We start from the raw sequence: 24,314 nt of genomic DNA on the forward strand, positions 1-24,314 counted from the left end.
CTAGCATGTGTTAGCATACTCTGCAAGCACAAATTTCAGCATAGTAATAAAAAAAAACCATAATTTCCAAAGATCCTTTGATTAATTATTGTAGGTGAAGCAATCCAAATTGTTTAAACATTTTAATCACTAACTCAACTGATTAATTCCTATATGTGAAAAATAAAAGAAATGCAAGCTCATACACCAATGACCTCAAAACAAAATCATGGCAGAGGTAGTAAATAGAAGAAGGAAGCAGAAGTAAAAAAAAATAAGGTAGTCCAAATTGGAAGTTGCCCTTCTGAACTCTGTAACCTTTATATCAGGTTATTTGGAAAGCCTTTTGTTTTGCTATCTGAAAGTCTCGCAAACAACTTGTTGCCGTGAGAGAGGGCAACCCAGTCAAACCGCTTTGTGGAAACCTGCTGGGCCTGAAGAGCCAGTTTTCTTTTTTTCATAACAGCTCACACACACTCAAGCAACACTCGTTTCTCAACTTTAACACAATAAATAAAAAGAAATTAATGACACGGGTTAACAGCAAATTTTGCTTTATGCATCCTTAAATGTATTTTTGACTAACAAGAGATGTCTTTCGGATTTTTGGGCATCAAAAATGTATTTCATATCAGAAAAAAAAAAAAAATTTTCAGTGGATGCATAAATTGCACAAGTAACATGAGTCCTACAGAAAATGAGTTTATTGGTGATACAGCAGGAAGTGATCATCACATAGATGTCTGCTCTCCATGCATTCAGCATTGAAACATGGACATCGATGCGTGTAACTAGAACGGTACATAATGAATACCGGGGTTCTTCACTTTTTGCATTTGCTTTACTGACGTGGTCACATTTTACATTTTTTTTTTGTTTTGTTTAAATACCCCCCCCCCTTCCCCCACTCTTACAAATAAGACCTACCACTAATGATGGATCAAGTATAGAGGCAAAACAGAAGCTACAGCAAGACAAACCTTTGCCTAATCATCTCAAACTACAGTGCACAAAAGCTGTTTTGACAGCGTAAGAGAAAAGAAATAATCCAAACATTATTCCTGATAAATATTCAGAAGCAAAAGATCAAATCAATTTTTTTTTTAGCCGTCACTACATATAAGGCCACCAAAACCCAAATGATCAAACTCATGGTTGAACATAGAATAGATGCACAGATACATTTAGACAAAATCTTTTCACATGAGGACACGGAAGCTTGCTGGTATCAGCTCCCCACAATTTTGATCCGCTTTACCCTGCTTTCTTTTCTATGCTGACACATCACCTAAATAAATGACTGTGTAAAATAAATATAGTGTACTTAACTGCCTTTTCTACAGACACATGTAATATTCACATTCAGTAAACACAGATATGAGGTTGCAACAACCGAAACAATCGGACGAACGCCTAGAATGACAACTCACTTTTGAAACAAAGAGTGTTTTTCAACATTCCCGCCCAAAAAGGCGTGACAAGAATGTGTTCATTTTGTTCCAGGCCGAATACACACAACTCAGAATTGGGTGTGGGAAGTCGTTTGGAGTATTTATTCGATATCCTTGATATCCAGCTCGGGGTCCAGGTACAAGTATGCACTTTTTGGAAGAATTTTTATTTATCATGTAGGATCACACATTAGTGCAATATTTTGCCTTACTAGTATGTATTTCTATTTTATTCTCTTAACATACCCATTTCTGATCCCCATAAAGTGGAAATTCGGGAGTTACAGCAGTAAAAGCAAACGTAAAAATCCCTGTAAACAATTTTTTGCTGTTTTAATAAAAATAGAAAAAATCGAAACACTCCAGCAGACTCCCCAGAGGAGCTGCAAGCACATTTGCATACAAGACGGCACGTGTAGGTACATGAACCTCAAGATGGATATCAAATAAAATGCTTCCCATAGTGGTTGTTGTTGTTTGTACAACTCGGCTGTGTCAGGTAACAAAAGACAACTGAGCGTGAGCTTTAGTGAGAAAACACACACACACACACATGAGTCAACTTCTCCAGTGTGATGGAGTCACGTGACCCAACAAACATAAGAGCACACTGCACCTACAGACAAGAGAAAAAAAGCACATGCCGGAGTGATTGTTGATGGTTAGAGCGTGGCGTGTGTTTGAAACTCGGCTCAAACGATGAGAGACTGAAAATGAAAGCCTAAAATCTCTTCAGATTCTTCGATCCCGCACCGTCAGTCCCCAATGAAACAAATGAACAAACAAAAAGTCGGATGTTGATGTTTTTCCTAACTTCCTACTTCTTGTTCTTAAGCTGATTGGCCAGCCAATCGAGGCCCTCGTAGAGGCCGTCGCCGCTGGTGGCGCAGGTGGCTTGGATGTACCAGTTACGGTGGCGCAGGGAGTGTAAACCCAACTTGTCTGTGATCTCGGCGGCGTTCATGGCGTTCGGCAAGTCCTACAAGATGGAACGGTTGGATTACTGTAACTGTAACCAGCAAGCACCATAAGAGCAATCTAATGAAACTAACACGTTGTAGCTGGATCTGAATTTTTTTTTGAATCCCCACAGTGGACCGTGTGTGTGTGTGTTTCGTACCTGTTTATTGGCAAACACGAGGAGCACTGCATCTCTCAGCTCATCCTCAGCCAGCATCCTCATCAGCTCCTCTCGTGCCTCATTGACACGCTCTCTGTCGTTGCTGTCCACTACAAAGATTAAACCTGGGGCGGGATAAAAGAGAAAAAAAAAATAGATTCAAATATTTGCTATCTTCTGTACTGCTGTATTGAGCTCACCTTGTGTGTTTTGAAAGTAGTGTCTCCAGAGGGGGCGGATCTTATCCTGCCCACCCACATCCCACACAGTGAAGCTGATGTTCTTGTACTCCACCGTCTCCACATTAAAGCCTGAGAACAAAGTGTGTCACATGAGGTCGTACAACAAACACGGCACATACGCTGAGCCGCTTTTAATCTTGCGCATACCGATGGTTGGGATCGTGGTGACTATTTCGCCCAGTTTGAGTTTGTAGAGGATTGTAGTTTTTCCTGCGGCGTCCAGGCCCACCATCAGGATCCTCATCTCCTTCTTCCCTATGAGGCTCTTTAACAGATTCCCAAAAATGTTCCCCATGATTCCGAGAGGCTTTGTAAGGACTCTAGATGCCTTTATGCAAGGTGTCCGGCAAGGGATCCGTTTACGGAGGGCTAAATGAGAGAGCAAAATGTACATTCACTTAGGTCCACCTACACAAACGAATGAAAACATACAAATATTGTGTAACTAACAAACGTGTTTGAACGAAAAAGATGACGACCACTTTCCACACACGCAATGAGACACAAGCAAGCTCCACTTATCGCCCACAGAGATGGTCATAGTGCAGAAGAAAGCAAGTCAGCGCCATGGCTTCAGGCTGCAGAGCAATCTGTTCAGAACCTTTGTTCTGTTTTTCCTCCCTCAAACGTTAGCCTAAATGAATGCCCTCATAAAGCATTGCTGAATGTCCTATTTTCTCAGGGCTGCCTTGAGAACCTAACATTTTAAAAAGGTCCATTTGAGCTACAGCAGAAACTAAAATACCTTCTGGGAGTGAGGCTATTCCTCAAAAACAGATTAATCCTATTACGAATAACACCCGTTTATTTTCCCACATTCCAGAAGGTGGACTACATCCTGGACTGGTCAGCAGTCAATAACAGGCCACATACTACTTGTTAAAATGTTATATAAAACCATGTCTTTACAGTTAAGAAAGGTTTTGCGGTGGAGACAATTTAAGCCTGAGCCCATCTAATTCACTTTACTTATGGTAAAGCCTACTTTGAAATGAATTGAACTGCTTATATTCCCTGTCGAGTGACATTAAATACAAAAGCTGTCTTAAACTGTGAGGCAGAGATGGGTTATATATATTAAATATTACCTTTCTGCAAATAGTTTCATATCAGTCATTTGTATTCATTATCCAATTACTTAGCACAGTAAATACTAAATCTACAGGGAAACTAAATAAAAGGATATGCATAGAAATAAATAAGAATATAAACTGCAGCAGCCCTGTCCATGGTGCTGAAGGAGCGCGTCGCACTTTTACTTCTTTTCTGGCGTTCTTATGTTTTTTATGTCAACTGTATTAACACACATCCACCCGTGCACACACACTAGGTGGTTGCCAGCAGGGCCCCGGTAAGCCGGTAGGTCACATGATAGGAATGCGGCCAGGGTGACCCACGTTAGCTACGTTAGCCACCGATGCTAGCGTCGTTAACGTTCCAGCAATTAACCCGTTTCGCTCCTGCTTGTATCGACGCTGTACCGGGCGAGCCGTCGCTTATTTTGCCATATCCGCAAGATCCCGTCCTAATTATGCGCCGTATCATAAGACGATAAATCTAGTTGATTGCCGTTTTAATAGAGGAATGGATGATCGGTGCTAGCAAGTATCTCTTTACACCCCATCCCTCCTCCATTCATCCGCTCTTCTCATCCACCTCCTCCGCTCCGCGCGCATCCTGCTGTCACAATGCCGTCTGCAGTCACTTCGTCCCGGAGAAGAGTGATGCCGAGCACACGCTACAAATCCGCAATGCTACATAAGGTTATTTATCAAAAATCGGGACTTACTTTGTCGGATTTTAGTAATCGTCAGTGGGTGCCAGTTAGTATGAAGGAACCGCTACTTACCTAGCTCGCTTAGACGTATCGCGAGATTTCCTGGAGAGCAGTGGTCTAACGAGATAGGATCTCGCGAGAGTTTTCATGACTCAACAAACGATGCGAAGAGCCTTTGGTTGAAATAAGGACAACAAACCAATTTTGTATTATATTAAACGCATTGCACTCTATGTTTTCATAAAATTTTGTATGTATGTTTTTATTCCTTATTTTTATATATTTTTACCTAGAAAAATGAAAATTATGCAAATATGGCAACCATTATAATTACTACTAGTCTATCCTGATACCGCAACATGAAATTTAAGGGAATTAATATGTTATATATTGGAAACTGTATTTAAGTATTCTCAAAGAGGCATTCATTTAATGTTTATTGTCATGTTCCTGACATCACACATTGGGGCACGCTCTTTAAAGCCATGGGAAATACAACACTACAGTTCTGACTTTGCTTCATCCACGAGTAATTGTATTAAATACATTTATTTTCAGAGGCCATTTTGATCAATTTCTTCTTCATTGTTCTTAATCTCTATAAACGTAAGTTGCAATTTACTGACAATGTAAAAATGTGGTTTTCGGGGCTGGCTACACTTGCAAATCACAAAGCAAATGTTCATCGAACAGATATTCGTTTTCTCTATTAATTTCTGCTGTCAATTTAAAAATGACAAATTTTGGAGCGACGCGGAAATTCATGCTAAATGCACAGCAGGCCAGGGCGGCTGAGAGAGGCGACGTGGCAAGGCTCAAACACCACAGCGCCCCCCAGCGTCCGTAAGGAGCAGCGCGTCCTCTGCTTATGTGCAGATGTGTGATGTTAGCGGAAGGTACGAGGCGGGCTCGTCCCACAGAGCCAAGTGTCGGGGGCCAACGTCCACGGCAGCACGGTTTTTATCTCTGCACGCTTTTTTAACACATCACCATTAGCCGGAGCACAGACGCGTTTCACCTACGGGCCCAGGCAGACGAATTCGCCCGCAAATACCGCGGAAATTGCTGTCTTACGTCTTCTTTTTTTTTCCTTCCCGCATATGTTCACAATGCAGGGTAGCTTTGTTTTCCTGCTGCTTGCAGCTTTCACATTCACGGGGGGACTTGTGCGAGGCGACGACGATGCAGCCGAGGAGTTGCAGGTGGAGATCTTGGTGAGTAGAAAACGATGCTCCCTGCAATGTCAACGATGCATTGAACAAAATGCAATACTAACGGTCAACTATTTTGCCCCAAGATGAAACCCGAAACTTGTTCAGTACTCTCCACAATGGGGGACACGTTGCAGATCCACTACACGGTAAGACACAATTAAATGCACGACACGATTCATAAGCAACACCATTCCTGCAAAATACATGAATTTGGTGAGTCAATCAAGCCTCGGCTATGAGATACCGGTCGACTGCTGTTGTGTGGCGTGAGAGTGAGGGGGCCATTGTGTGCAACACGTCAGCAATAACACGAGAGCAGCTCATCCACGCGTTCACATTGCCAGGCTGGCTATCTGACCGCACTGCTGCATATGCACACACAGTGTTAATCTCCACGATCACACTAATGCTATCAGTAACACGTTATGTCGATGTTTCTTAATCTAATATTAGATTGCATTCATTAATTCTTATCCTTTCATTCTATATACACACTAGTGGTACAGTATACACTACTGCAGTGTTTCCCAAATACACATAAGCATGCTCACATTCATGCCTAATGTCATTTTAGACTTAATTGAACCTATAATTTGCATGCATTTGGAATACAAACTCCAGACTGAAAGGCCAGAGTTGAGATTGGAACCCTAAATCTCAGAACAACTAGCCCACGTGTTGCGCCAGCGTAATAGTCATTCATTAGTTTTTATTGGTTTTGTACTACTAAAATGACACCACAATTCCTTAGGGTTCACCTTGTGAACGTCACATGACCAAACTCAGAAAACCGGTCAGCCGTGATTGATACATAAACGTTACCTTATGAATGTGCACGAGCATAATGCTCACAGGTAATAGGTAATTGCATTGTTGGGCTAACAAAACTAGCATCAATAATACAGTAGTTTTAAATTTATAAACTATGTAATTGTTTTCATTAAAAATAGCCATGTATGTTTTATTAGTAACGTTAGTATTCATAAAAAAAATCTACATTACAAACCAGTTGCAACTGGCTTCTATATTTCATCATCAGTAACACTCTCTATGTTTTATGCTCCCCCTGGTGGCTAAAGCGTATAATCCCGAAGGAGGCTAACAATGAATCAGAACAATAAACAATCTGTCTATTTATTTTGTTACAATTGTTTCTCTGCTCACCAGAGTAAATTAATGGACGGGAAGGTCATTGACTCCTCGCTGTCTCGGGACCCTCTTGTTGTCGAGTTGGGGAAGAGGACTGTCATTTCAGGTGGGTTTGCTGATTTGATTGCATTGAAATACAAAACAAATAAAATGTTTCAAAAAAATATGCAGTTTGGGGATTGACTATCTTTTTTATTTCCTTTCAGGTTTAGAACAAAGCTTGATCGGCGTGTGTGAAGGGTTAGTAAGAAGAATCCTTTAGCAATATAGTGGTGCTCAAAACTTTGTCACTTGATGGTGGAATCTAAAAAAAATTTTTATTTTTTGTTGCCTTTCCACGCTCTTTCAGGCAAAAGATTAAAGCTACAATTCCATCTCACCTCGCCTATGGGAAGAAAGGTTACCCACCAACAATTCCAGGTAGAGAACAAACAAAAACTATTTTTTTTATTGAAAATATTTGATAAATGATTTGTATGTATTGTAAGTGTTGGTACAAGATTGAAGTCAATCTAGCATTTTTTTGTTAGCTCCCACTGATTGCTATAATGCCATCATTTGAAACATGCATGAAGTATCAATGTTGTTCTTAATGTGCACTAGGTGATGCTGCCCTTGAGTTTGAGGTGGAAGTGATCTCGTTGACGCAACAGACGCCTTGGCAGAAGATGGTGAACGACGTGTTCCCCCTTGTGTGTTTGGCGCTGGTGCCCACTCTCCTTGGCTTGGTGGGACTTTACCTCTACAACAAGGCCAAAGACCCCAAACCCAGCAAAAAGAAGGCGAAGGACAAGAAAAGCAAGAAGAAATAAAGATGGGACAAAGAACTATTTAAATAAATTTAAAAAAAAATGTGTTTCCTTTGTGTTGATTTTATAAAATGGGTGTTGATTGTACAGTAAGCAGCTTTGGTGGCACGGATGTTTACACTGCCTGTAGATGTTGCATCTCTGACAGATTTTCAGCTTCTGTGAGCTTGAATAAATTACAACACATCCAAATTTCAACAGACAAAGATGACACATCTTTCAATCCATTATTTTATTGGACTGCATGGTTGAGTATCTGTCTAATCGGTTGATGATTTCTGCTAAACTATCTTTAACTATGTTTAAACTATCCCTTTGACACCACCACATTCTGAGACTTATGTCAGTGAATCTGTTATCAAATGGGAAAATTAAATCTTTGTTCTCATGAAACCCTCCACTATGGACATCTTGGTCTTTATTTATTATTATAATTTATTTTATTTTACTTTTTTCTTATTAGAGACGCGCATGCGCATACAGGTCATATCACTCCGCATCAACAAATTGGTAATTTCATTTGAAACCTATCATATAATCAAGTTAAATGTATTAAAAACGATATAACATAAAAAATATAAACCATCAAGGCCAATACATGTTTGTTTTAATTTTGAGAACGTTAATTTGGTGCCCAGGGTGGAGCGGAAATGCACTACTTTTCGTGGTACAACCTCTTCCTGTCCTCTTTCCCAGCTTCCCGTGCGACATGGTGAGTCCACTCAAACGCCAGTCGTTCGGCAAAAAACGAAATGAACCGATACATTTGACGAAAAAAGACTCCTCTTTAAACATTCGCAGTTAATAAAACCTCAAAAACCCTCACGTTGTGTTATATTGTCGTTTAAAGTACACAAAACCATTGAAAAAGTTGCCCGGGCCTAAATGCTAGCGGTTAGCAAGCTAACATCGCTGTGCATGTGTTCAGGTAGCGAGCGGTGGATAAAGCGAAATCATAAGGGACGATTATAAAGGCTTTATTCTGATTAATGAATTATTGTACCAAGCTTTATAACCACTGTTGTACTGTACAATGACATAAATTTATCATTTTGAGCATTTTAGAGCGGTGTTGGCGTCGGCATGTAAATTGTCACATTTATTGTCTACTTCATATGTGGAAGTGTTTAATGTAGTAGATTGCTAATATGTAGGCTACTGTTGAACGATTTGTTACTGAACTGCATAGTAAATAGTGATTAACTGATGCAACACTTTGACAGAAATCTAAATATATTCATATTATGTGTTTCAGACTAAGAAGAGAAGGAATAACGGTCGTGCCAAGAAGGGCCGTGGGCATGTGCAGCCCATCCGTTGCACCAACTGTGCCCGCTGCGTCCCCAAGGACAAGGCCATCAAGAAGTTTGTCATCAGGAACATTGTGGAGGCTGCAGCCGTGAGAGACATCTCAGAGGCCAGCGTCTTTGATTGTAAGTGCTTCTTCTGTACTGTTTAGCAAATGTCAATACATTATGTACTAATGTGCTTTCCACCCGGCTCCTCTTCTGTATAGCTTATGTTCTGCCCAAGCTCTACGTGAAGCTGCACTACTGTGTCAGCTGCGCCATCCACAGTAAAGTGGTGAGGAACCGCTCCTGTGAGGCCAGGAAAGACCGCACCCCACCACCCAGGTTCAGGCCCAATGTGAGGAACCGTTCCAAAATAGTCTTTCTAATACTGTGCAAACACAGTCGTTGTTCTAACTTGTTTTGTTTTTGTTGTAGGCTGGTGCACCAAGAGCTCCTGCAAAGCCCATGTAAAGAACATGTTTACGCCTGAGAAATAAAAGTCTTCACAAAGTCTTTAAAGTTTTTCATTGAATTTATGATTTAGCATTTCACAACACAAGAGAATAGGTGTTGACTTTATTTGGAGTAAATATTTACAGTAGAAAATTTACAGTAGTTAAGATCAAACTAGTGAAATGCATAACTGATACATTTCAGAGTTTGCATTAATTTAAAGCGATATTAGCTCATTTACAGGAGGTGAGAGGCTTACAAACACATCCAAGTGTTTCTAAAATCATATAATTAGCAATCATACAAGTGAGTAATTGTGAGTAACACATGCATCGGTCTGAAGCACAATTCTTGTTGCACAATTACACCACTCACACTGAAGGCAAACGAGGATAGGTGATATAGCCAGTAGTTTACAAAAATCTATGGGTGTGTTTTTTTTTTTTTCTTTCATAATTTGACACTTAAAGCCAGCAAAGGTTTCATGTCTGCAGGGAAATTTCTTTGGCTTTTAGCAGCAGCATTTATCCTATGGACCTCTTGTAGTAAAAAGTGTCAAGTGGTTCTACCAAGGGGAAAGTTTGTGGTGGTGGTGAGCATGTCACAAAGCTGGACTTTTGCAGCACAAGGTGAATAGTTGCAAAAACACTACAAGAAAGAAGGCACAATATCAAAAAGGACTACATACAGGAAGCAAGCCGGTGCAAGTTACTCATTACATCAAAGCATATATCAAGCAGGGAACTTCCTTTTTTTTTTTTAAATAAACATTTCTTAGTACAACAGTCCAATCACTTCAATGTAAGGCAAGCTAACTTTAATGATTAAATGATAGGTGAATCCTTAATTTGACCAAAAGTGTAAGAAAATAAAATGGACCTGTAAGTCGACTTACAAAAATTGATTATATTTGAGGTTTCAACGTGTTTTTTGTTGCTTCTGATTTCTAGGCTTGTGCTTAATGTTTTGTAAAATGTAGCTTGAGAGTTGTAAGACCAGTCAAATTGTTTTCACTTTATATCATACAATTCAAAATCATCTTTATATAACCCTATTGAAGGACAAAGGCTTTACCAAAAAAGCAGTGCTGGCCACATTTAATATTTTAACACTTTGTAGTGCCATATTTGACATTGATGCTGATATAACTGGGAGGTTTTGCTCTTGTGTAGATCTATGTTTAGAAATCCCACCTGTGTTAAAGACAACTTGAGATCTTTGGTAACTCATTCCAACACAATTTTGTATGTTTGAGGATATGATCGTTAGTTCATAGCTTCAGCGCTAGTCACTGAATTTCAATAACAAGGGAAGGCACAATTCAAACCAAGTAATAGTTGCAACCGAATTGACATAATATCATTTGCAGATTTGACATATGATCAAACTCTCCCACTTCAGCGGCAGTGATGTTTTTTTTCCTCATTCATTGATAGAAATGTGCAGTTTGTGACGTATTCTAGAAAACAGTTTAATATAATCAGGATATTCTGGCAAGTATCAGTGCAACAGAAGCAGTTATAGAACAAATAATTAACAACAGACACACAACACGAGTAGTCAAGTCATCCAAGTAAAGGCTTTCATTGTACACTTGCACATCCTACTTCCAGAAAATTAAGGGCATCACACAGAAGTAAACTCACTTCCATCACGCCACCATTTGATACAAAACCAAAAGTGCATTTAGGATTCACAGACAACTTTTAAAAGATCTCACAAACTTAGACCTGGCTGTCTAATTTGGTCTGCACTTAACAAGGGCTGGAAAAAGTTGACAGTGAATGTAAAATGTGATTTTTTTTTTTTTTTAAGGGATGTGTCTTCAAAGGAGGCGGATGTCTTCACATTTGACTTTTTGGGATGAAGAATCTGTTAAAGTGCTTGAGAGTTTTCAGGTCGGATTGGTCAACCACAGTATGTGCATCAGGTGGGAATCCTGAATTGGGGCGCAAGGCACATGTGCAGATGGGAAAGTGCATGTTCAAAGACATTTTCAAAGTGCGTCATGATAAATAATATGGTTCCTTTGCACCGTGCAGACCAAACCGAGCCAGGCCGAGCTCATGGACTCCGTTCCTCAGTCCAGGATGTGCTCTCCACGGACGATGTGAGAAGAAAACTCGTAGCGGTCTTGGCTCCGATGGCCGCAGATGTTACACTCGAAAGGCTGGCGAAATCCGTGGCAGCCCATGTGAATGGTAAACATGACGTGGTCCAGGAAGAGCACGCGGCAGTGGTCGCATCGGAAGCAGCGCACCGTCCGCCCTTCGCCGTCCACCACTCGCAGTGTCTCCCTGGAGGTGGACGAGGGCGTCGTAGGTGAACTGGGCATCGGGGCGAGGCCAGATGGAGGGGCCGCGTGGTGACCCCCGTCCTCTCTTTTGACCTCCCCGTCTTTGGCGTGGCCAGGGCTGCGTCTGTCCCAAATCTTGTAGTGCGGAGGAGGAGCCGCGTTGTGGAGATGATGCCCGTTGTTCCTATGAAGGGCAGCACCGGGGGCGGTGCTGTTGCACGGCTCGTCCGGCATGCTCTCCGTGTCCGTAGAGTCCTGGCAACCGTTACTGGGGGACGTTGCCTGACTCCGACCCACGGGCAGGTCTTCGTGACCCTCCGCCGCTTCTCTTCTCCCCGCATTGGCGCTCCCCAGCCCCGCACCGGAACCCACGCAGTCCAGCCTCAGACCGAGAGCGCCGGGCGTGTAAGCGGCGCCGTGCATCGATCGGAGTTCGGATAAACACGAAGGGTGAGTTGTGGGGAGATGGAGAGGCTGCAGGGTGTCCGCCATCCCGCCTCCACTGGCAGCTACACCTGCATACTCTCCTCCAGGAGTGTGTAGGACTTCCAAGTCTCCTGGATGTGTCTCTCCATCTTTGTCCAAAGCAGCTTGAGGCTCATAAGGTGCATGTCCACGATGTATGTGCTTCTGTCCTGCAATTAGAAAAGACAATCCTATTGTACTGAAACACGGAACAATGGCACGTTTTCTGCCATCAGTGTGTCTTCTAATCTTTGCAAATAAATAAAGGGGAAAAAATAAAATCTAAAGTCAGGGTAGATAAAAGTAAACAACTGAAAGCATGCGTGGACGCCATTTTGTAAATGGGGATTTACTAACTTTTTGTTTTGAGTCAAATCTGTGAGCCTTGTTCGTAAAGTTTGTCTCCACACTATTTTGTCAAACCTCAACCAAAAACGAGGCCAAATGCTCACCTACAAATTTTTGCGGCATGGATCTTTTGCGTTTGGTGACGCTGCTGGCAAGCCGATCAACAAACGTCATCTTGTCTGAGGAGGCATGAAGCCGGGAGTCGGCTATGTACTCCATCTCCCTAATCTCCTCCCCTACAAAACACAGAATATATAACATTGCTCTGGTCACAGATTCTAAATTGTCCAACTACATTTTTCAAACCAAAGCAAGTATGAAAAGATGGAAAACAGATGGATGGGTGGATCATTTTGACAATGTTAGCTTACACCCAAAGACCCAAACCCAAAATTCACCATCTCTATGTATAGGAATTATGCCTCACAATGGTAATTTGAATGTTTTATTTTAACCAAATACAAACTTTTCTTGAACATGGCACAAGTTTCACTCAAACCATATTTTCGGATTACCACCTTGTCGTTACAGACATTTTGACAGGCTACTGCAACTGTCTTGGCACACATTTCACTTAAATGTAGACTGACGCAAAAGTGTTTTCAGTAATGTGGTAACTCAGACTGAACACTTGGTGGTACAATGTAAAAGGAACACATAAGTAAGAGACCGAGAAGAAGATAAAGTCTGGTGGGCGTAAAAATGGGATGACATGTCACCTCCATGTACTAACAGAAAAAAAGTCAAAAATAAATGCATGATTGCTTTTTAAAAGCACCACAAGCCAAGTGAAGCGAAACCAGCACTATTCTCAACTCGCCGTAGCTGTATTGTGATTCAAAAAAACCATGCTCACCCAGATGCTGAGAGCTATTAGGCTGCTTCGACTCCACGCTCTGTAAGTAGTTGTAGCAGCGTTCCAGATGCTCCTCCAATGTGCTCTGTTGCTTGTAACTGCGACCACAGTAACTGCACTTATATGGCTTCCCAACAGTTGGAGAGGATACTGGAGGCAAAGTGCAAGGAGGGCATTACTTTTGTCACCATACATGCGAGGGGGGGTGCACATTTATGAGGCCTAAATATTGTACCGGCATGAGTGCGAAGATGACCGGTGAGTGCGTCTCTTCTTCTACAGGCGTAGTTACACAAAGGACATTTAAAGGGCTTCTCCCCGGAGTGCAGTTTGATGTGACGGAGCAGGTTTCCTTTTTGAGTGAAGGAGGCACCACACTGATTACACTGGAATGGCCGCTCACCTGCACAAAGATCAAATTAAGATATGCATAGTTGAAGAGAAAGCTGAAGACTGAGCAGAATGGCCAAACAGAATGTGTTTGAGGTCAAATTAATTATAACAGTGTACTCAATGGGATAAATAATTCTGTTTAATTTTGTAGGCATTCAGAACATGACAGTTGTGCCCTCATAAAAAGAATATAATTTCACATCTGAAGCATTTCTTTACCTGTGTGGCTGCGCTTGTGCACCATGAGAACATTAGGTCCAATGCAGATCATTCCACAGATGTCACACTTCAGCTTCCCACTGGGCAGTCTGATGTTGTCATGATTGCCAAGCTCTCTGTAAACAGGTGCCTCGGTTCCCTGATCCACGCCTCCTTCCTCTGGACGTTCCATTCGCTCATCGTCGTTACTGGGACCTGGGTCTTCATCACTGTACAACTCCACTTTAATGGAATTTGCTAAAGCAATGAAAAAAAATGTCACTTTTTTTTTTTTTTTTTTAACGGCAAAATGGAGGATGAAGTATTCATCACTTACCACTGAGTGAGCGATGAGGTGACGTTTCTTTGCTGTTTGGAGTGCTTACTGTCCGACCACCGAGACCTCCAGAAAAATCTCTTTCCATTGAAGAGTCTCCACTATTAACTGCAAATGCACAAAATCTAGTTAAACATACATTGTGACTTATGGGCTGAAATGATATAGTATATCCACCACAATAAATGAAAAGCTGACCTGATGTGTAAGACTGGCCATTGCAGTCATCAACATCCATACTAGAGTTCGACCCAATACTGAAAAGACAGTTATATCCACATGAACTTCGTCTTTCTTTGATACATAGGGGTGTTAAAAAAGGCTATAATGAAGTTCCATCTACATAACTGGGCTACACAAGAGCTAACTTTAACATGAGCGTGCTACAGATCAGCTGATCGACTCACTCGCAATTCTCATGACACCACTGATAAAATCATTTGAATAATCGTTTACTATCAATTGGTCTTCAGTTCACATTGTGAACGTTCAAGAATCTAAAAGCGTCTCTATTTCACGGCGTTATCAGTTTTTCATAGCTAAATCGTCAGTCGGCCTTGGCGGCTAAAGCTAAGCTAAGCTTGCTGTGCGCAAATGTAAAGCCAAAGGCAGCGAAAACGACCACGACAACGATGGCATTTGTCACGCTAACTGCCTGAACATTGCTGCTTAAACATTACGTAGCTTAATGGTGCAATGACAATGGGTGACACGCGTGACAAGTTCTCGGACTGGAAAATGCTAAAATTAGCCAGCTACATGACATGCTAACCACGGCGGCCAGTGTTTCCGAAATGGTTGCTATGGCACCCGCAGCCTCGCCGATTGCTATGACAAGCCAGCTACGAACTCGCTACACAACAAGCTCTCCACGCGTTAAGAATCGACAACCGACACTTAAATGAGTCAACTCCCTGTATATGTGTAGTATTACCATATTACCTATGCCTAGCGAGGGCGACGAGTGAGGTTATTCGGTTTTTGCATCTGCTTGTTTGGATTTATGACGACGACATTCCCGACCGGCAGAACTACGGCATGCGCCAAACTACTTCCGGTCACAATTTCCAGTGCCGTATAAATATTCATAAAAAGACATACAACCCACATCAAACATCAAATTTGCATTTGCTGTTTCCCTTAGTGGAAACGTGCATATATTGATTATTTATTGTCTATATTTTTTTTCTGAAAAGTCTGACTTTAAAGTGAGAATTATCACTTTGAAGTCAGAATTCTGGAAAGAAAAAGTCAGAATCCTGTCACCCGCTTTTTTTTTTTTTTTTTACTGGCCCTAATCCTCTTCCGTAAGTATTTTTGTCACCTCTGACCCGAGCCTGACACGTTGTTCTGGTATTTGTGCTGTCTAGAAAGGTCGAATTGAAAGCGGTTCCAAAGACCGGTGTCATTGGGTTGCAGGGCAACGTGAGCGACCCCCGGTGCCGCGTGGTAGTTTTGCACTATGAGTGACGTAAGAGCTGCTTTTTACGACTGTGTGCTTATACTTTCCGTTACTATAACCTGCTGGTTGTAACCGCGTAGGAAAACAAAGGGGATCTGTAAACTGTTCAAGTTCGGGCGATCGTTTAAAGATTTCGACTCATCGATCGATATCGCAGACTGTACCAAATTGAGAGCAAGAATTTTCCCTCTTCAAAAAGTACAAGGCGTACTTCCTGTGGTGAAACTGCTTCGAACTGGTATAGGCCCAACAGCGAGCTCCATCAAAGTTTGTTGTTGTCACGTGACGTAAGCCGAATGTGGCGTTAAAAGTTAGTTTAGAGCGTTAAACTAGCTCCGTGTGCTACTTAGTTGAAACGTAACGCCGTCTCCGCAGCAATGCCGCAGCCAAAGTACCGGAAGATTGCTGTGATCGGTTACAGATCTGTAGGTGAGTAAAGCTCCGAGCTCGTGCTGTGCTAGTTAGCAAGCCAGCTAGCTTGCTATCAAGCTAAGGTCCTGGCTTTGTTTTCCTTGTCAGGCTGACCTCAGCAACACGCGCCCTGCTTTTTTTTTTTTTTTGCATTACACTTGTACTATTTCCGCTCACAAAACTATTAAATGGACCTTCGGCTGGAGCCTTGTTAAAGATTAAACATCCGTGGCATTCCTGTTAGGCAAGGTGAAGCACAATTATTTTCCATAACAAATCGTGTCTCAAAATAAGTGAATCATTTTCACGAAATTCGATTAACCACGATTAAACTACGTATTTCTTCTAATTAATCAGTTTTGGTATTACACCTTAAAATATCTTCTATGCAGAAACAGCCATGCCTGATTTCCTATTTTCAAAAACTTGACTTGCTGATTATTCCATATTTAAGGCTAGAATAGTTAAGGCACTCATGAGATTAATACACAACATTAAAGCAGTCCAATCCAAATGTAATCTGAACAAGTTTCCTTCTTCTTGAATGGGGGAAAAAATATAATATTATATATAGGTCTTCCATCTCTGTAAAGACAAACGTGCATAACAGCTTCATAGCAACGATTTGAGTTGAATACTCTAAAAATAGGATTTTAATTCAAATGCTCATATCAGTAAAATTGACTTTTAAATTTAAATCCCACCACGTATGTCTTCATAACAATACCAACTATTGATCAAATTATATGTAAGTGACCCAAATACCAGAGAGGAAAAAACCCATGCTGATCCCAATCAAGTCTTACAATGTGGTGCTCCTTATTTACTGCACTATTTAACAGCTCTAGTTTCATTTTTAAAAGTTTAACACATGATTATCTGATATTTTGGGAATAATCTAGTTGCGAAACATGTTTTTTCATCGTCTGTGTGTTAAATACTGTTATTAAAGCACAAGTCACATGTCCATTTTTCTTCTGCAGGAAAGTCATCTCTCACAATACAATTTGTGGAAGGACAGTTTGTCGACTCCTATGACCCCACAATTGAAAACAGTAAGTTTCACTGTGCAGTATAGAACTGATATATTGTACAGTACATTTTTTTTAATTGTAATTTACTTGTCTACGGTGTTTACATAGCGGTGTAATGTGTTGTAAAGGCGTCTATATGAGGATATGTGCTATTGTTATATGAATACTGTGTAAACTTAATTTCTTTTCCCAGCCTTCAATAAAATGGTCAGCGTCAATTGTCAAGACTTCAATCTTCAGCTGGTTGACACTGCTGGACAAGTGAGTTGTTTAATCAGCGCCATTTTTGTCCTGTATACTGCAGCAATATTCAATTTTTTTTGATATGCTCTCATTTGTAGGATGAATACTCAATTTTTCCCCAGTCCCACTCAATGGACATCCACGGCTATGTCCTTGTTTATTCTGTGACATCCATGAAAAGGTATGAAGTTGCATACGTAGTTGGGAATTTTAATAAACCTTCCCTTTAAAGCATGTTTTTTTATTTTGTGTTCATTGCTCATCCTCATCTCAAAAACAGCATGATGCATTAAAATCAGACTTTGTATCATTGAGCCATTTACAATGTGATAAATGAGCTGTGTATATTGTCTTAGTTTTGAGGTCGTTCAGGTTCTCCACGACAAGCTGCTAGATATGGTTGGAAAGATTCAGTAAGTTATCTTAAATCTTTACTCCCAAAATTGACCCCCCTCCCCTGCCTCCGATTATTTATTTTAAATCTTGCACCGTGAATGTTTTCTATTTAGGGTTCCAACCGTTCTTGTTGGGAACAAAAAAGATCTCCACATGGAAAGGTAAGCACAATTCTTGAACATTTGTTTTGAAAATGTTTCAGTGGACTTACTATGTCAGTATAATAATCTGTATTTTTTTTTTTTGCGGGATTGCAGTCGTCTTTTTTATCTTTAGCGTAATATGCACAGAATGAAATAATTTTATTCAGAGCAGCTTTGTAAAGTGGAATATCTAAGGAAGAAAGTTTTGGCTTAACATGCAATATTGTTCTCATCTGTGCGCCATTTTAGTTTCATAACCAGTGTTCGCTTTGTTGTTTCTCAGGGTCATAAAGCCAGAGGAGGGAAAGAAGCTAGCTGATTCCTGGGGTGCTGCTTTCATGGAATCCTCAGCCAAGGAGAACGAGGTCATGATCTTTTTATGCACGTCTCTATTGGCACTCTGTGCATACTTGGGATCTTTCTCACTTCTTCCTGTGTTACAGACCGCCGTGGAGGTTTTCAAGCGAATCATACTGGAGATGGAGAAAGCCGACGGGAATGCCCCGCCGGAAGAGAAAAAGTGTGCCGTGATGTAAGAGTGCATTGAGGACATGGTCAAAGTCACCTGCTGAAGCCAGGAGGTGCACAGCTCCACCAGCATACCAACGACGACGACCTCACCAACAAGACCCCCCTCCCACCTCCTCCCGGCAGTGCTGCCATCTTCAATTCACATTAAACTATTCCACCAAAAGAAGCTCAGGCAGAGAAGCACCTTCATTGGACATTTGCTTGAAATCGTAATGTTCTCGAGTGGCTTTCATTTTAGCTCCGATCCTAATTAGCCGCGTACAAAATTCCCTTGTATTGATAATTATTTGTGAATGCCTGATGACATTGGTTTGTGTTATTTAGGAGTGGTTGGTGTCTCGTGGTGCCGGCGGCTTGACAGTTTTGGAGCCCCAGTTTTTTTGGTTTTTTTTTGCTGTAAATGTGCTGGTTGATCATGTCACAGTGGCGGGCGGACTGCCTTGGATGCTCTTATTACGAGCTTTTACAAAACACTCTTTCCACACTTGTTTCCAGTGTAATGTTTATCAGTTTTCTTTCAAGCTATTTATACATACAGCCTACTCTCCTGTGAGCTTTTCTGCTGAGCAGATTAGTCTGCTGCCCTACAGTTTTTTTCTCATTTTTCCCATCACCAGTTACAAAGCTGTTAATGGAACCCTCAGATCAATTTAGTATAGGTTGGAAAAAATATCTTAGCTTTTTGCTACATATGGCTTTTAGTCAAATCTAAATAGAATGGGTTTTGCTGTTTTGTTTTTTTGGAGTGATACAGGCTTTTGCGTGCCCCGTTAGTTTAGAGCAGTTCATAGAGGTAATTTATCACAAGTCGTTTGGACGTCTTTGTAAAATACAATGGGATGAGTTGGCTTTATTGTTTATGAACTTGTCATGATTTCAAGGTTTAATGAACCTGTGTTATGCATGTGATTTAATCTAAACTCTGGATTTAATAATCACTGTCAAGACACTTGAGATGCAATGTTTGCATTTAGTTTTTCTTGGATCTTATTGCCTTAAAATACACTTTTATGTGGACTATCATCACATTACATATTCAACTTTTTCCTCAGTTTGTAATATCTCTTTTTTTTTTTTATCAAGTGCTTGGTGGAATAAGTAGTCCTGTGATGGACAGAGACTGGCTGGTCAATGCTGTCTTGTGCCTTACACATTTTCAAAACTCCCACATATGGTTCCCTTCATGACCAAAGGTGCTCTTACAGGGTTTCTTCCATCTTGATCTCATGGGTGTTGACAGTGGTGATGATGGTGTACACAACATGGACGCCAACATGCCGATGACAGTCAGCGTTCATGCAAAAAAATCTTGCTGTAAACAGTTTGTATATAAAATCTGTTACTCATTTGATGTGTGTTTTTGTTTCACATTTTTGTTTAGGTGGCCACATGCAATGAAAAAAAAAATCATCCCATAATACACTTAAAGAAACACAGACCATCTGTACTATCAATAAGCGTCTGTATATGTATACATAAATATTGGAGCTACACAATACATATACATAATTATTTTAATAATAATTGCCCTTACAATGTACATATAATTATGGAATTGTATGCTTAAACCAATCAAATGTAGCCTTAAAGCTGCATGGCCATCCAATAAGTGAGCAGTGTCTAAGGACGTTACTAATATTAGATAACTAAAAAACACAGACACACTATATATATTCTTTTATTAGACAATAAACAAGTATCAAATTGTCTTAAAGTTACACTGTAGTTTTTGCATATTATAAATTAATGTTTATCCAACAAAATACACTTCTGTGAAACAGGTTGGCATAAAAATGTGTTGTTTCATTTTCTTTGCGTAGGCCCTACCGTAAAGTCCCATGTCAGGGTCAACAATCTTTGCTATTTTCACTGCGCTAGCTGTATCAGTATTACGGTAATAGCCTGTCGGCCATTCACGATGCTCTCTGGTTCGACTCGTAGCTGATGCACCGGAATTGCTTGTCACACGACCCAGCTGGCTGAGGAGGAGACGTGACAACACGATTGGAATATGGAGTGTGTAAGTCCGTCGGCCAACTTTTATATTTTCCAGTTTACTATTTGTCCGACCTTTCTCGCGCTGCAGTCTGAAACATGCTAACACTAGCAACGATGCTAACAAACTATTTGCAATACACTGCCAAGAAGCTAACTCCATATATGTGAGATTATTGTGACGTCTATGTAGCGCATTGTTTCTGAAATTAGTTTAGTGGGGGACCCAAATGTCTCTTTAGTTTTGTTGGACAGACAGATTTGGAGTTCTTTTCTTGTAAGGATGATATATTGTCAACAGGCTTTGACAGGTTCATGCTAACCATTAGCTTGGAGTTCGAAGCATTTCTTAGTGAAGCACCCAGTGCAATTTCCTTTGTTGTTTAATTCAAAGTGATGCATCTCTAAAGATAGATAATAATAATAATAATTTGTATAATAATAATAATATTGTGTATAATAATAATTTGTATAATAATAATAATAATTTGTATAGTAATAATAATAATAATAATACTGCCTCTCAAAACTGACTTAATGGTTTTTTTTCAGATACCGGCAACTGTGGAAGAGCTTGACAACAAAAAGGATCCAGTGATTGAAGGTAGGAGACTAAATTATATAATGATGACATTTAAAATGCTTCTCACCCCTGTCTCACTCTTCCCTTCAGATCCTGAGCGCAATGTGTACACCAGGTTCATGAAGTCCCATCGCTGTTATGATCTCGTACCCACCAGCTCCAAATTGGTTGTTTTCGACACATCCCTCCAGGTCAGATAAAATCCTGTTTTGACTTTTGAATCGGGCGAGGTGCGCAATATCACAGACTGAAGAGGAACCCGTGTGGAAAATTGTCGCCTTTACTTTAACAGGTCAAGAAGGCATTTTTTGCCCTTGTTTCCAATGGGGTGAGGGCAGCTCCCCTATGGGACAGTAACAAGCAGTGCTTTGTTGGTAAGATTATATATCTATATCACATAATGTGTCTGTCTAAAACTAAACAAAAAAAATGACCAAATGCTGTCTACAGGCATGCTAACCATCACAGACTTCATTAACATCCTTCATCGCTACTATAAATCCCCTCTGGTAAGATCGTAGATATACATGAGTGACATTGAATCACATATTTCTATTAATGTGAATTAATTTTCAGGTTCAAATTTATGAGTTGGAGGAGCACAAAATCGAAACATGGAGAGGTGAGAGTTTTTACTAAACACTTATATAATTTATTTTTATTTGAATAATCATGACATGTTTTGCTTTTATTTGAACAGAATTGTATCTTCAAGACTCTTTTAAGCCCTTGGTTAGCATATCACCTAATGCCAGGTTTGTTTGTGTTTTAATTTTGTTTGATTGACTCAAGAGCTTGAGTTTTATAGCTCATTTTATATACTTGGCAATTATTTTAATCATTCCAATTTGGCAGGGTTGTTAACAAGACTTGGCTGTGATCCTTCAATTTTAGAAGGCATATTTTCACTTGACCTGAGTTCTAAACAGTGTTCCTTCACTCCTGTTATGTTGCAGCTTGTATGACGCCGTATCTTCGCTGCTCAAAAACAAGATCCACAGACTGCCAGTAATCGACCCCCTGACGGGAAACACTCTCTACATCCTCACACACAAGCGGATCCTGAAGTTCTTGAAGCTCTTTGTACGTCTTTTGAGCTCACCTCGGCCATAGGAGCATGAGTTTGGCAGCTAAGCCTGTTATTGTTTTCAGATATCAGAGATGCCTAAACCGACATTCCTGGGTCAAACTTTGGAGGCGCTGAACATCGGGACATTCCGAAACATAGCAGTGGTGCGCACAGATACGCCCTTGTACACGGCGCTGGGTATTTTTGTAGAGCAGCGAGTGTCTGCGCTCCCCGTGGTGGACGACAAAGGTTGGTGGGCCGCTTGATGAAACAACGTTGAATGCCAAAAGGTCCGCACTGCCAAGCAGGACTTCGTCACTTAGCAACTGAACTTGGCACTGGTTCTGCAGTGTTGTTATTCACTGACACCTTCTCTCTCGTGCAGGTCGAGTGGTGGACATTTACTCCAAATTTGATGTCATTGTAAGTTTGCAGTTGTCCATGTTGATTTATTCCATCTCATACACTTGTCTTTAGTCATACTATATATTATGATAACATTTATTTGACCTACTCTTAATAAGACATACTGCTTTCTGTTCAAATGACATCAGTGTGGCCATGGGTCAACTCAAAAGTGCTGATATCATCAAATTGTGCTCCCCGCAGAATCTGGCAGCAGAGAAGACTTATAACAACCTTGATTTGACCGTGACCAAAGCCTTGCAGCATCGCTCTCAGTACTTCGAAGGCGTGCTGACCTGCAATCGCCACGAGACACTGGAGGCCATCATCAACAGACTGGTAGAGGCTGAGGTAAGATCAGCTGAGATTTTTTTTTTTTTTTTTCACTGATTCCAGTGAGTTAAAAGTTGTTTATGTGTCAACCAGGTGCACAGGTTGGTAGTGGTGGACGAGCGTGATGTGGTCAAGGGTATTGTCTCCCTCTCTGATATCCTCCAGGCGCTCGTGCTGACCGATAGAGATGAGGGTAAGCCAAGTGTTTAACCGCACAGTGACTCAAAGTAATGGTTTTCATTTTTATACCCTTAGGCACCGCATGAGGCGAACATAGTTCACACGAGGGGTGAGGCCGGAGTAAAGGGAGGAAGAAGTGATGTGAGGGAATGTAGGGGGAGGGGTTGGGAGCTTTTGACAGCAAAATGAATGATCCCGTCTTTCCTATTCACATTTCTTCATCCGTGCAAAAATACAAGTTCACTAAGTTTTATGAAGTGAGCAATACAACATTGCGGCAACACTTCCTGTCAATCGTGCCAAATTTGACGTCACAAAGCAGATAAGATGCAATAACAGTTACAGGATGCTCGTTTTAATATTGAACAGTAGTCAGATACCAGCTAAAGGAAAGCAAATTCTTGCATTAGTATGATTTATTTTCCTTTCAAATTGTTTGTTGTTGTAGTTAGATATTTTAATTGTCATCTAGCTTGACTGACCCCTCCCCCTACTTTTGTTATACAAAAATATAGGCATCGATTAAATTATATCATCAGCCTAAAATTGAGGTTTTAAGTAAGTTTTTAAAGTTAAGTATGAACTAACAGGTTGAGGTTGCGATGTGTTTGATAGAAAATAAACCTTCCGATCTACCAGCTTCACCAACCGTGCATTCATAGACTCACGAAAGACAATTATGACAAAGTTTGGTAGCATTGTGCATCAGTTTTTAAAAGATTTGACATTTGAAAGACTACTATCGGTTTTGTTACACATACTATATTAAAAGGGATTTGTATTACCGTACTCTACACAGCGCTGTGAAATGGTTCTTTTTTTGGAAAGGGGTCCAAGACTTAAATAGAAATGGTCAAACATAATTATTTGTCATTTGAAACACTATTTCTACGTTTCTGAATTTATTTATGTCGCATTAGGTTCATGTAGAGCCATTCTCTTCCGTCTGTGGATAAGCAAAGAATGAGTCACACTTGTCATGGAAATGCAGTTTTTGTATTAACTGCTGTCAATGGTAAAGAGCAATAAATGTTCTTTAAGAGTTTGTGTTTTGAGGTTCTTTGTGGTGAAGAAACAGAAACATCACAACTACGTCAACTTATTTTGGCTCAGATGGTAAATACCTCGAGGACGCAACACCGGCTGTTTA

The 24,314-nt window shown here is 40.6% G+C and overlaps 6 protein-coding genes across 8 annotated transcripts; 4 read left to right on the plus strand and 2 right to left on the minus strand.

Annotated features, from left to right (window-relative positions):
* Positions 1-665: 665 nt before the first annotated feature.
* Positions 666-4,662, minus strand: LOC125977777 (ADP-ribosylation factor 3). 2 transcript variants are annotated; one of them, XM_049734679.2, is made up of 5 exons: positions 4,642-4,662; positions 2,940-3,161; positions 2,751-2,861; positions 2,551-2,675; positions 666-2,409 (listed from the first exon to the last, which is right to left on the minus strand). In XM_049734679.2, exons 2-5 carry the CDS (start codon positions 3,085-3,087, stop codon positions 2,248-2,250), a joined length of 546 nt encoding a protein of 181 aa, XP_049590636.1. In that variant the 5' UTR covers positions 3,088-3,161; positions 4,642-4,662; the 3' UTR covers positions 666-2,247. The 2 variants fall into 2 exon arrangements, with proteins under 2 accessions (XP_049590636.1, XP_049590635.1); XM_049734678.2 differs by having other exon boundaries at positions 4,582-4,659.
* Positions 4,663-5,428: 766 nt separating this feature from the next.
* Positions 5,429-8,027, plus strand: fkbp11 (FKBP prolyl isomerase 11). Its single transcript, XM_049734675.2, has 6 exons — positions 5,429-5,783; positions 5,867-5,929; positions 6,951-7,038; positions 7,139-7,172; positions 7,282-7,352; positions 7,536-8,027. The coding sequence occupies exons 1-6, from the start codon at positions 5,670-5,672 to the stop codon at positions 7,742-7,744; spliced, it is 579 nt and encodes a 192-aa protein (XP_049590632.1). The 5' UTR covers positions 5,429-5,669; the 3' UTR covers positions 7,745-8,027.
* Positions 8,028-8,299: 272 nt separating this feature from the next.
* On the plus strand, positions 8,300-9,546 carry LOC125977778 (small ribosomal subunit protein eS26). Its single transcript, XM_049734680.1, has 4 exons — positions 8,300-8,453; positions 8,997-9,174; positions 9,258-9,388; positions 9,469-9,546. The coding sequence occupies exons 1-4, from the start codon at positions 8,340-8,342 to the stop codon at positions 9,502-9,504; spliced, it is 459 nt and encodes a 152-aa protein (XP_049590637.1). The 5' UTR covers positions 8,300-8,339; the 3' UTR covers positions 9,505-9,546.
* Positions 9,258-15,487, minus strand: LOC125977774 (zinc finger protein Eos). Of its 2 annotated transcripts, XM_049734673.2 has the most exons (8): positions 15,322-15,482; positions 14,578-14,636; positions 14,380-14,487; positions 14,064-14,300; positions 13,687-13,854; positions 13,452-13,601; positions 12,700-12,831; positions 9,258-12,417 (listed from the first exon to the last, which is right to left on the minus strand). In XM_049734673.2, the coding sequence occupies exons 2-8, from the start codon at positions 14,615-14,617 to the stop codon at positions 11,567-11,569; spliced, it is 1,686 nt and encodes a 561-aa protein (XP_049590630.1). In that variant the 5' UTR covers positions 14,618-14,636; positions 15,322-15,482; the 3' UTR covers positions 9,258-11,566. The 2 variants fall into 2 exon arrangements, with proteins under 2 accessions (XP_049590630.1, XP_049590631.1); XM_049734674.2 differs by lacking the exon at positions 12,700-12,831 and having other exon boundaries at positions 15,322-15,487.
* A 369-nt stretch (positions 15,488-15,856) lies between these two features.
* On the plus strand, positions 15,857-19,950 carry rhebl1 (Ras homolog, mTORC1 binding like 1). The gene is made up of 8 exons (XM_049734676.1): positions 15,857-16,270; positions 17,236-17,307; positions 17,480-17,547; positions 17,628-17,710; positions 17,886-17,942; positions 18,039-18,086; positions 18,352-18,433; positions 18,512-19,950. Exons 1-8 carry the CDS (start codon positions 16,219-16,221, stop codon positions 18,602-18,604), a joined length of 555 nt encoding a protein of 184 aa, XP_049590633.1. The 5' UTR covers positions 15,857-16,218; the 3' UTR covers positions 18,605-19,950.
* Positions 19,951-20,481: 531 nt separating this feature from the next.
* On the plus strand, positions 20,482-24,209 carry prkag1 (protein kinase, AMP-activated, gamma 1 non-catalytic subunit). Its single transcript, XM_049732476.1, has 13 exons — positions 20,482-20,619; positions 21,147-21,198; positions 21,268-21,368; positions 21,470-21,551; positions 21,628-21,686; positions 21,754-21,799; positions 21,878-21,932; positions 22,134-22,260; positions 22,330-22,495; positions 22,632-22,669; positions 22,856-23,002; positions 23,078-23,177; positions 23,240-24,209. The coding sequence occupies exons 1-13, from the start codon at positions 20,611-20,613 to the stop codon at positions 23,248-23,250; spliced, it is 993 nt and encodes a 330-aa protein (XP_049588433.1). The 5' UTR covers positions 20,482-20,610; the 3' UTR covers positions 23,251-24,209.
* The last annotated feature ends 105 nt before the right edge of the window (positions 24,210-24,314 follow it).

This window comes from Syngnathus scovelli, chromosome 11 (genome assembly GCF_024217435.2).
Source record: "Syngnathus scovelli strain Florida chromosome 11, RoL_Ssco_1.2, whole genome shotgun sequence".
In the NCBI taxonomy this organism is placed as follows: Eukaryota; Metazoa; Chordata; class Actinopteri; order Syngnathiformes; family Syngnathidae; genus Syngnathus; species Syngnathus scovelli.